The sequence below is a fragment of the Calonectris borealis genome, chromosome 2, assembly GCF_964195595.1.
Source record: "Calonectris borealis chromosome 2, bCalBor7.hap1.2, whole genome shotgun sequence".
Lineage (NCBI taxonomy): Eukaryota > Metazoa > Chordata > Aves > Procellariiformes > Procellariidae > Calonectris > Calonectris borealis.
In genome coordinates, this window is record NC_134313.1 from 160,332,164 (window position 1) to 160,344,884 (window position 12,721).

At 36.5% G+C, this 12,721-nt stretch overlaps 1 protein-coding gene across 3 annotated transcripts in view; it reads left to right on the plus strand.

Moving 5' to 3' along the window:
• The window catches only part of ESYT2 (extended synaptotagmin 2), a 90,045-nt gene extending 86,708 nt beyond the window's left edge, over positions 1–3,337 (plus strand). For all 3 annotated transcript variants that reach the window (XM_075144122.1, XM_075144120.1, XM_075144121.1), the window contains one exon: positions 115–3,337. In XM_075144122.1, the coding sequence (XP_075000223.1) occupies positions 115–120 (6 nt within the window). In that variant the 3' untranslated portion in view covers positions 121–3,337. The remainder of the gene's footprint in view (positions 1–114) is intronic.
• The last annotated feature ends 9,384 nt before the right edge of the window (positions 3,338–12,721 follow it).

Consider the following 12,721-nt stretch of genomic DNA (forward strand, 5'->3'; position numbering starts at 1 on the left):
TAATATTTCTTTTATTAATAATAATACTACATACTAATAACTGGTGTGTTAATAATAGTTTTAATAATACATGCTAAATGTAAAATAAAATTCCTTTGTTTTTTTCATTTTCAGGTATGATTTAACAGAAGATGGTACAAGGCCTCATGGTGCAAGTTAGGCCCATGGATACTGGGAATTCCCCATGCATAATTTTGCCAACCTTTATATATTTTTAAAGCATTGTTCTCACAGATGTACCAATATTATTTTTATAGCTTTACTGATTTAGTTCTTAGACACATCCCCAATAATTTTATAACACTTGGTCATTTTATGTAGACATAGCCTTTCTCATTGTTAAACTTTGTATTTTAATTTGCTAAATAATTTTATGTGTTACTGTAATGTGCAATAGTACAGTAAAGTAACCTTTTGTGTTTAAATTGATCTTTATGATGGCTGTACCTATTAGAAAGTGAAAAGATTATGTTCTGCTGTTTTCCTGCCTTGTTTTATATCTCACCAAGGTATACTCTACCATGTAAATATATACTATTTTTTATAATTCTTTCATGCTGGTTTGAATTCAGAAGAAAATTAGATAAAGGATATAGATATTTTCTTCTAAATGCATGTTAATTTCTTCAGATGAATCTCTTTTGTCTTTGCAGCACAATGGTCTTAATCATTTTGTGATACTCTTCAAAAACAAACTGCAGAAAAACATTTTTACTTTATTGTGTTTCTGGCCCAGTGTGGCTAGCTTAAAATGTACAAAACATTAACATTTTAATATTTATATATAAATGTATTATTGGAAAATCATGCTATAGAATATTATAAACAAAAATGAGAATTCTATAAATATTGTATAAATAGAGGATGAGGTCCATGAATCACAGTTTCTAAACCTGAGTTTTCATGTAATGGAGTAAACATAACAAACAGTACAGTTTTATTATACAGGTTCACTTGGATTTTGTTATTTATTCCTGTACTCTACAGTACTAGACGTGACCTTTTGAAGGTATGAGGACATGGACATTTTCTGTATTATAAACAAAATCTCTAACCATTTAGAACTGTCCTTACTGCCATGTTTCACTGATTTATAAGGTATACAAATCAGCTTGCAGTGTAAGTTCATATAGTAGGCGTACATACAAGACGTTATTTTTATTATACAGTACCATGCTAAATAGTATATTATGCTATACCTTCTGTAATACTAAAATGGAACACCAATAGGTAAGAAAGTGTGAAACTGAGTTGAAACTGACTGTCTTTACAGTTGCTTCATTGCTACTTAGTGTTTGGTGCATGAAAAAAATGCACTTCAGCAGTCCACACAGGTTTCTCGAGAAATAATGGCATTTTACTGAAGCATTGCCATAGTCTGCTGCAAGACTACTGCAGTGATACAATTAGCACAAACTGATAAAAGTAGACAGTTGAGAGTTGAAGCGAGAGTATCAGCCTAAACAGCTGAGCTCATAACTCGTAATTTTATGAATTATGGGGAATTTTTTTGTATTCAGAACTGATTTTTCTTTTTCTGGTAAGTTTTTTCAGACTGTTATAAAAATGTGCATTAGGAATCCAAGAGAACAGTTCAGCTCTTTCAGAGCCAACGCCCTTATTCTTGGATAAGTATGCAATTAGATGGCAAAGTATATTATTTAGCTAAGATTCTAGAATGATCTCTCAGCCAAGAAAGAATTTTAAAGCAGAATAATAAACTCCTGAAATTAGCTTTATTGTAAGATTACTGACAGAACCTTAATTCTAGATGTAGAATATGCCTACATTACTAGATGTACCAAAGTGCCTACCATAGACGTAGCTTTTTGTCTTTTTCACGTTTAAGAATAGACTCATTTCAGTTTGTCTAAATTCAGTTTAACATGAACATTTGTCACAGATGTGTGTGACATGCACACATACACCTCTATACAGTGATGGCCTTCTTATTGCCACATTTTATAGAAGACAATTTTAGAAAACAAACTTACATTGTAAATTTTGCTGCTGTTACTTTCTGATGGACTGGGCAATAGAGGGAGGTTCTTTGTAAGAAAACATTTCCATTTGAAGGCTTCACTCTATATTGGAATATATGAGTATCTATCTATATATATATATACACACTCATCTGTTCATATAAAATGTAATATATTATGAAATACGTATTTTATTTGCTAGTTCTCCATTAAAACGTTAAGAATGGAAAGACAGAATTATTGCTAATGCAATGAAAATGCAGAAGGCGAAAGCTGATCTAAATAAACGAGGTCTAAGTGCAGCAGTTCAGCATAATTGTCTTTTGCCTTAGTTCAGCCTGAGGTGGAAGGACTTTTGCTGTACGTCTTGGCCAGTGACTCCCCAGAGTTTGATCCATAGGCAAGAAGTGGGCTGTTAGAATGATTTGGTGTTTCAAGTCTTAAATGAAGTCTGGGGACAGATGTTAGAAGACTCTGGACTTAAACAAAAAAAGTGCACATTTTGTCTTCTAAAGTCTCGAGAGGGAAAAAAATGCTATGTTTGGGTAAATGTGAGATGATAGCACAAAGTGAGTAACTGAATAAAGTATATAGGACAGGTTTCCAAAATAGCTCACAACCTAAAATTAGGGATAGGTTCTTAGAGAGCCCAGTTCCCATTTAGGAATCTAAAATTAAGAGTTTGAATTGTCATTGCAATTCAGTAAAAGTAATTCCCATTGATTGTAATCAATCCTGGATGCCAGACTCTTTAGAAATGTTCTCCTGAGTGAATTTGGATCAGAATATTACTGCCTAGATGAGACTGATTCTTTTGATAGTGGAAACAAACCTCTGTATTATAGTTACCAAATTCTGATTGTTCCGTTTATATGGAAGTAGGAAGGACGAACATCATTTTTCCTCTGGGCAAAAATTGCACCTCATTATCAAGTCAATGTATTCAGTATCAACTGATAGCTTTTCATGTAGTTCTTGTTTATCCTGTGCCTTAAAATATGAACATATGAAGATATTTAAGAAATGGCTAAAAATAAGCCTTGTTACCTGTATGTACCAACACATGTTCTCTACTATTGAAACTGTTTTTAGAATTACTCTGCTTCACTGACAAGAAAACCAGCTTTCTTAATTATTGCAGTGGTATAACCCGAACTCAAATCAGCATGCATATCACTTGGATTTGGATTAAAAGAATTTTAATTTTCTGTCTTGAATCCTTTATCAGACCTGCAGCAAATGGTAAGAGTTGAAATGAGAACAAAGGGTAATCAATTTTGTGCAGATTGCCTTTTTTGCTCACCTAATTCTACATTATGATGCATGTATTTATTCAATAAATGGTTCATATGGAAGTCAGTGTGTTGCTTCCCTCTACACACGCACTCCCTTTTCCCCTCTTTTGCATATCGCTGTCCTAATTAGTAATATGATGAGGTGAATTTTTAAAATTGTCATGTATGCTGACTACTTTAACCTAGGTAGCCTTGCTGTAAGATGTGTGGGCAGATTTTTGGGCTTCACATGAGAGAAGGTGGAGTGAGAAGTACAGGATACTTCACTGGGGAATTCCATGCTTGTTGGTCTGAAACAGATTCACACATAAGAATTAGATCCTTTGTTCAATTGAAGTGTCTTAATTTTTTTTCTCTTAAAATGATCAGTTGAACAAATTGTCACAATTCAAGCACTTTCTCATCAATTGTCATGAATTATGTTTTCAAAAGGACCTAGAACTGCATTTAATTGCCTTAGATTAAGAACCAGCAGATTTCTATGTGTGGCAATCTTTCCTGTCCTTCCACCTGCTTGTTAAGGCAGATATTGATAGAAAATACAACTACGTACTGCATAAATAAGTAAAAGGGTATTGGATCCTCTATCTATTACAGAAAAACAACCATAGAAATTTTGCTGTTTGCATTAAACATTAATTTTTAATTAATTATAATACCATAATTAATTATGATACCTCTTCCCTTAAACAGCTACAACTTCTCTGAATTCCTAATAGTCAGTCAGTTTCCATCAGCCATAAATAAAAGCTGCAGAAGTTCATCACCCAGTCACTATCCATTTAGAAGGGATCCCATTAGATAATCTTTTTTGACACTAACTACAAAATTATGTTCAGGTTTTTTTCTTTTTCTAGGGGAGATATCTTCCTTTTTTAGCAGAATAAAGGGCTTCTGCTAATCGATGGGAAGGCAGCTAAAGCCAAGTAAAAGCATACCCATCTTCATAATTCCCTCATGGCAAGGTGTTTCTGGATGGCACGCTTCCTGGTAGTGCCAGTACTGACCAGGTGTCTGCATTTTCCAGACTTGCATCAAAATCAAATCTTCCTTTCAGTCCCACAAGATAGGTGGTAACTGCATCAGCACCTGCAAAAGAATGCTGCCTATGTATTCACAAGATCTTGTTAGAAAGCAGAAAAAATTGTGCAAGACACTTCTCCAGATGGATTTGATATTAATTTGATGGGCTCAGCCAAGCTTAGACTTTTTCTTAATATTTGCTGTACTGTTTAAACTGATTTTGGCCATCATTTAGTTCATCCAGTCTCCATCTAAGAACAGTGTTTGCCAATACAATTACCAATATGGTTATTTTGGGTATTTTCTCAGCTAAGACCTGAATACAAAATTGGTTTCCTATGAGGTTTTAATAAGTTTAGTTATTTATATTCTCCCTCAGAAAAACTCCAAATGTTGGGTACCTTTGGTATTTGGTAGAAAGAACTAGAACTTCAGATGGTCCCAGATCTATTTGTGGCTGTAGCTGATTGCTGAAGGAGTCAGGCTATTTAATCACAAATGGTGTTTTTATACATCTTAACAAAGTGTCTAACTTTATCATTGTATGCTCTCCTACTGATTTCTAAGGCTAACTGTCAGGCTCTCAACAATATTCTCAGCCACCTTCTGAAATACGTTATTTGAAAAATGCAAAGCAGCTACAGTAAAAAATCCACTTGTATTTCTTTCAGTGTTATGCACTGATTTTAGCTGCCAGATTAGATGGCAGCTCTGGGAGGAAAGTTCTCTAATCTGTATCCGTGTGATAGAGGTGATGCGCTCTGTTCTGACCGTCTGCAGGGAATATTGCTTGCCAGTCACCTACGGTGGAATCCAATTTGAGCAGACTACTGCATATCTAATTCCTCAGATGCTACCAAAGTGAAGCCAACCTGTCTTCCCCTGTTGTTTCCTTCAGTTTTCAGTAGCCGTAAACTTTATTGCAAAGGAATTAAGGGCTGATAGTGATCATTCTTCCTTTTAAGATGCATATAGAAACAGGTTCAAGGACAAAGCTAGGCAAGATTCCAACCTTTCACACCCAGCCTGTGGTAGGAGTGGTTCTTAGCTTGGGGACAGCAGGGTCCATTCCTGCCATGACTTGATAATCCAGCTGCCCTCAGAGCTGGGTGTGTAGCACCTCAGCCTCAGTGCAAGAAATGACATACAGAAGAAAGTTGTGACGTCCTAGCACCCCAGCTGTCCTGTGATTTCATTCATCAGGTGTGTGGTAAGAATCTGTTGTGTAACTGATCAATTTGATTTATTTATTATCTAAGCAAAGTAGTTCCGTTCAGCAGGAGGTTGAACTAGATGACCTGCTGAAGTCCCTTCCAACCTGAATTATTCTATGACTATTTTTTTAAATGTTAAAGTGAGATCAGTAAATGTACTGGAGCTCTTGTGCACTCTTGGGCCTGTGCTGCAGGTCTTTCTGGGCATTTTGCTGCTTGACCCCAAGCTCTCAGAGATGGGCATGTAGCAACTTTGGCTGGTCAAAAAAAGGAAGCACATAGCAGGAAGTTGCAAGCTTTGTTAAGTCAGGATGCAAAAATTGTGTACCAATTAAAAATACATTAATCTATGCATAGAACTTGAATTGCAACATAGATAATGCTAGCAAGGTGATAATTGTCTGTAGGTACTGAATGAAGGTCATTAATTTTACTGGATAACTGGGATGAGATCCCTAAAACAAAAAATGGTGCATGCATTTAACGGTGGTTGTTTCCAGCATAGAATTTCAAATAAGGTTTTTTTATTCTTCAGTTGGACTTGCAAGCTAATGTGTTATTCTACAAACTCTGAGACTGACAACTGGAGCTTACCAAGCATTTCACAAAGATTAATAATTTAATAAAGAATATTCTGCAAGACAGTTCCATGCAGACTTCAGCATGGGAGAAATACTTCAACTGATAGGCTGAAATCCCTGACGTATTTTGCCTGTTTTTTCGTTGCTATCTGGAAGTTACTGTGTTGCACTGTATTCAACCTAGAATTTATAGGAACCTTTACCTGGTTTGGCACGAATCATGAAATGTTCTCTGAGCTAAAGTACATATGATAACCACTGAACAGGTGCTCTATTGTAACTTTCAGCTCAGAGCCCAGCTAGATAAATTTGACGAACTGTGACAACAGCATCCAAATGAAGAAATTGGATTGTCTCTAGACCTGTCATTCATACAGGTGATGAAAATGAAATGAAAGGTAATGAAAATGAGTTCATGGAAATGGCTGTTTGTGACTTGTAGGATGGTATTTGTAGCAATGCTGGTTCTTTGTGTTTTATTCGGTAAATCATTAATTAATTTGCATGTAAAATAAGTTGGAATTGAAGGTTTAAAATAGTGAGATGAGCTTTTTGAAAAGAGGTAAATCTTAGAGTTTTAGGCAACTTTGTTCTAGGGGTTTTTTTTAATTGAATATGCTTTTTCAAGTTCAGATTATTGCAAATGTAAAAATGCTTCATTTTAAGAATTTTTTATGAAGCATTTTAGTTTTGCTTGTCTTTCACAATGAGACTTTAAAGTTTTTGGTTTTATACTCATTACTGCACAATTTTTGTTTTCTGAAGAAACCCTTACATTCCACTAGATGGTAGTGTAGTCCCTATTCTGAAAAGCCTTTTTTGCTGCCTGTGCACTTTGTTTCTTGTACAATAATGAAGTGGTCTGGATTCTAGGCATCATTGGGAGCAGAACCTGAAATCATCCTGGCTTAAAAGCAGTGAAAAACAGGCGTGGCCCCCACTGCACTCTGCTCTCCCCCTTTGTTCTGAGGCACAGATGATACTAAAAGAATTGAATTTCATAATGGGGGTTAATAATATCTGGATTCAATTTGCCAAAATGTTTTTGTAAAAGCATTTAGTCATGAGGCACTGGGAAATAAAACAATTGGCCCATGATTTGAGGAAACATGGAAGGTTAAGGTTCTAAATTCACCATAAATTTAGCATGTCTCTGTCAGCAATTTGCCATAGGCATTTCATGCCTTAGATACCTGGCCTAGACAATTAGATTTGATTATGGAACTCCCTTGAGTTGCTGACAGAACGTTAATAAGATTAAGTGCAAAAACTTGAAATTAATCAGGCAGGCAGAAGTGAAATTACAGTTTAAGACATGGAAAAGGGCCTTGACCAGCACATTTGAAACATCGTCATGCTTTAAGTATTTATTTCTACTGTTGGTTCAAGCATGAGGCTGGAAACTCAGGATATCTAACAACAGTGAAATCCATCATGGAGCAGTACAATAAACACAGGGTGGGAAAAAGGGCAAAGATCAAATTCTGCTAGAAAAAATATCTTAGAAAACAATTTTCCTTTGTTTAAGGACATGATCAGAAAATATTTGTCAAATCACATTGTCACAAGGTCTTGTGATACTAAAACTGTTTGATGCCCGGAACAGGAATAATTGACAGGTATGTCTAAACTAGTGAATGTGTGAGCACTTCCAAGTGCCTGACTCCAAACGTATCCCCCAGCCTGATACTGCACAGAGCAAGTACTACACTTACTGAGTTCCCTATTGGTTAGTTTTGCGTGAAGGAAGCTGGACATGCAGCCTGTAAGAACAACACGATGGGCTTTGGTTAGGTTCCTGGTCCGGATCAGGAATACGGGGAACACCCATGTCTCAGCCTGACAAAGCCAACGCTGATGTAAGAGACAAGTACATGCTGGTTTTTTTTTCCAACCAATGTAAAGTAGTTTGTTGTGTGTATGCATGTACATACACATATATACACATACATATACATAAAAACTCATACGGATGAGCAAATCATGCCCATTCTGGTATTTTTACAGTATTTTCATGTTTCATACTAGACAGATGGAACAGAGATGGTGTCATGTCTAGATGATGCCTGTCTATCACAAAGAAACCTCTAAAAGCACTTGTAAAATTAATAACAGTATTTTTGTACTTTAGAAACAATTCTTCTCTTTATCCATAAAGACTAAAATAGAATGAGAGCTGAGAGACAGAACACTTAAAAGACCCGTAAATCTCTAATAATTCAGAACGTTAAATTTAATAGGGTTAAAGTAATCTAGACATGGCAGATGTAAATAGAGTGTTTTACATCTGAAACAAATTAACAGACAACCTAGTATTATACATTTACTCATTGATCCATAATATTCTGAAAGATGTTAATGACTTAATACTAGAAAATATTTGCTGTAGTTATCATGAAAAGTGATACTCCGTATATTTACAGTGGGATGGATTTAGCTATGCAAATATTGTTATTGTAATTTCTTTTTGTGAGCATTTTACATTTCAGAAATCTTTCAATTTTCATGGTACTAATAGCAGAGTAAATTCACTGTGATTTATAACACTGCCTATAAGGAAGGAGGGATAACAGTAAGAGCATAATAATAAAGCAAATAATAATAAATAACTATTTTATAATAAAGCATAATAATAAAACAAGATAAAAAAAGTTGCACTGTTTTCACACCTTATGTTCACCTTGATGTGAATAACCTGCAAGACACCCAGCAGTACCGGCGAACTCCCACGGGGCGGCAGTTCAGTGCTTCAATAGCATCTACAGCTGCTCAAGGGAGTGGCTCTTCAGAAAAGCTTTTGCATTCCCTCTGCGCATTTCATTTCCTTATTTTTGTTTGAGTTAACAAGGATCATTTTTTCCTTCTGTAGTGAATGGCTTTTTTCCTACTTAATCTCTTAAACTCTAAAATTGTTTCGTGTTAATGTTAATAATTTAAGGGAAATAAGCAGTTTCATGGTCTAATCACACCACCATTGGAAACTGACAGTTGCCTCTGAATAAAGGATGGCATGATTGGCAGTATTACCTTCAGGCAAGGGGAGATCTGGAGAAATGGAATAGTGTGAAACTTCATCTCTCTCCCATGCTGTTCGGATTATTTATCAAAGTCTGTGAAGATCAAAAAAAAATCAAGGGAAATGAATGCATGTAAATTATTAACAGCCTGCCTCAGAGGATGAGCAGATTTCATGGATACTGTATTAACTATAACAAATTTTATTATATATTCAAGAAATAGGAGTAACAATTCTAACATATTAGGAGATAATGTGTACAATAATCTCATCAGAAACTATTATCTCGAAAATAACATTGTAAATATATAAAAAAAAGTCAAGAAAGCATCTGACATTCAGGGAATTACTTGTTTATTTTTTACAAGTATTTATAATGTTGAATCATATAGGTTAAAATAGAATACTTGCTATAGTCCAAACTACGATATCCTTGTGAGAGATATCTGTAATTGAGATCTCTTATACAGGCCACCAACAAGAATAAAGACTAGTTTATGAAGCTGTAGCACAAAAGCAAATCTTTATTTGCTGTTGCTCAGCAACCATGTGTGGAAGGCCCGTTTTTCATTTTTGCCTTAACTTGACTTGACAGGAAAATGATAATAAATATGAGATTATTATCTCAGGGTATAGATTATTTTGAACAGATGAACAGATATGTCAAAAAGAGGCATGTAATTTGGTACTCTTGAAAGGGAGAACATTAGAGAAACTGCAAATAGAGTTGTAGCTTCATTACTAGCTTGCGGTTCACGCACAGTTCTTGAAAAAACCTACAAAACGCTATTCTGCCTCTCTGGTTTCTCTATGTGGTCCTTTGTAATGAATCATTTGGTGTTACTCAGTCTGTTGTTACCTGTGTCAACTTCTAGTTTCAATACTATGAAAAAATCATTCTGTGGTTGCTATGCAACACAAATTATAAGCTAAAATATGTTTTAGTTCATTTGCTAAATGGATATGTGCCCGACTAAATAAACAGTAACCAGGTGACTAACGTAGCATCTAATTAAAAGACTAATCAAGGTATTAATAAATATTCAGTCCACACGAGACATGATAAATAAATCCATCAAGTTGGATCTAAAATGGCAAAGATTCTTCATATATGCAGAAAGGGAAGATGTTAGCACAATGTATAAATGTCAGGTTTTATACTTTTTTATTTGCTTTTACTATTCTACAAGTATGATGATTGCTCATACAACTTATTTCAAGCAAACTGTTTCACAGGCTTCTTGCACCTACCTGAATACCTAACTTAAGAAATAAAGTCAGGTCCATAGGATCTGAAACAACCCTAATTCTTCATCCTTCTTTACTGTAGAGCAGCAAAATGCTCCCTTCTTTTGGTAGTCTGCTTCCGGAAGTCTATGCCTGCTGGCCTCTGTCACAGTGTGGGGATTAGGGTTGGAGGACAGATGCTATTTCAGGTGACTGTCCAGGGATCCGTCTCTCCTGGGACCGTTCTCTGTGGTTGCCGGAAGGTGGATGTTGGTGATTTGCTGGATTGCCCTTTCCAGACTCCTTAGGAGACAGGCCTTTGCCTAGATGGAAGTACGATGTGGGAAGGTACGTGTGTGTTTGCCTGCAGGTGGAGACAAGGAGTGGCACTGAACTGCCGGTGTGCAGTTATGTTGCTCAGGAAGATGAGTTTTTTGGCTGCTAACCTCTTCTGCCATATTGTCCCTGCCTCGGGTACGTGACCATCTCAGTTAAAACTTGTAAGTAACGTAACCCCTTGTCCTACACTGCCTTCAGTACTTTGTCTAGCACATATTTGTTTTAAAATCCAGTTATTTCAGAAGTTTCACATGCACTTAATTGATGGTTCAGGAATCGAAACAGTTTTTATCTTTGTTTTCAGTAACATTAGTCATCTGTTACGTACGTTTTTTAAACAATACAGAATAGTGTTATTTATATGGGATAAGCATGTAATAAACTATTTTTCATCCTATAATCTTCAAATTGTGTAAAAAACAGGTAAATAGTTTACTCAAAAACTTTAAACCAGGAAAAGTTTGTAAGTCAAATATATATGGTGGAAAATGTGACAAGTCTTAATCTGTGAGAGGCAGGATGATTGAAGAAGATTCTAAGTTAAAAATGAAAATATTAGCAGAAGACATAAAAATTACTACTTTAAAAAGTAGTGAATTTTTACATGTAATATTAAATAAAATCTGAATTACATCATGTTTTTAAAAATTACAAGCCAGAAAAGTCCAATCAGATGTGAGAACTTTTATGGAAATTATTGTTGGTTTCCTGTTTATTTGCAAAGTAAAGCAGCATATGCTGTACTGCTATCACAGACTGAAAGTAAACGATTTCAGTCAAGCACGCACCTGTTCTGAACAGCTAACAAGAGAAATGAGAAATATTGAGAAATATTATGCTACTGCAAATGAAAAATTGAAAGATACAAATTAAGCCGTTAACAAGACATGTTGACTGGTTTTGGTTTGCAGAAGTGCTCAAACAAATGCAACGGGGAATATAATAGAATTTGAAAGCTGATTATGCTTAATTCAAGGAACTGAGTTCAACTATTTCTGAGCACCGCAAAATAAGTTTGAGAAGAAACAGAAAGCAGCCATTTCCTGATACATTAAAAAAAATCCTTAGTTATCAAAGTGTAAATATCATCTGGCCTACATAGTTTCCTACAAATTCTGGTGACCAGTCTCTCTAGCTCTTCATTGCTTTGGATGAAGAGTGCGTAATGCATACACTGTTCACCATGACCAAGATTATGCATAGCTGTCAACATGAGCAACAAAAACATTCTTGGAGAAAAAAGCCACCACTATAATCAAATGGATGATGCAGGCTTTGCGAGCTAGCAGAAATGTTTTTGTAAGAATAGTACGTCCATGTTACCCAGGATCCATGGAAGAAGGCATAGTGTTTCTTAAGTCTATACATGAATTTAACTAAACATGTCTTCTCCCCGTTTCAAGGCATTGAGACTTAAAAGATAGCTACAGGAAGGTAAAGTAAGCTGGTATGTAGATTTACTCCCTGTCAGCCACCTCTGAGTAGCTGATTGGATGCTCCTCCAGGGAAAGATGTGTAAGCAAGCCAGCTGTTATTATAAGGCGAAAGCAGTAGAGAAGCATTTCAATCTAACCAAATTTAAAACAGGACCATAACCTGCACTGAAATCCCTTCTAATGCCTGGGCTGCAGCTGTCCAGGCGTGCCCATTAGTGCGCCTGTCTTCTCCAGGGAGATTTACTACCTAGCACGTCTCCTCCATCCCAACTCCCCTGGTCCTTCTGAGATCCCGGCAGCAGCAGCGTGTTCTTCAGCCCGCTCCTCCACAAAAGGTGGTCTGGGGGATGGGGACAGCGGTGGCCTCGGCCGGAGGCAGCAGCGAGGAACCAGAAGTCACCCAGCCATACAGGCGGCACCTGACTGAAAACAACTCTCCCCTTCCAACAAACACGAACGCCCTACCCAGGCAAGCGCAAAAAGGCGAAAACGTGGATTTTGAACACGGTCCCGTGTGGGGGGCGGAGTTCTGAACCCCGGGTTCCCGGCTACACGGAGCCAGCGCCCGGCGCTACCCGGCTCCCGGACACCGCCGCACCAGGCCCCAC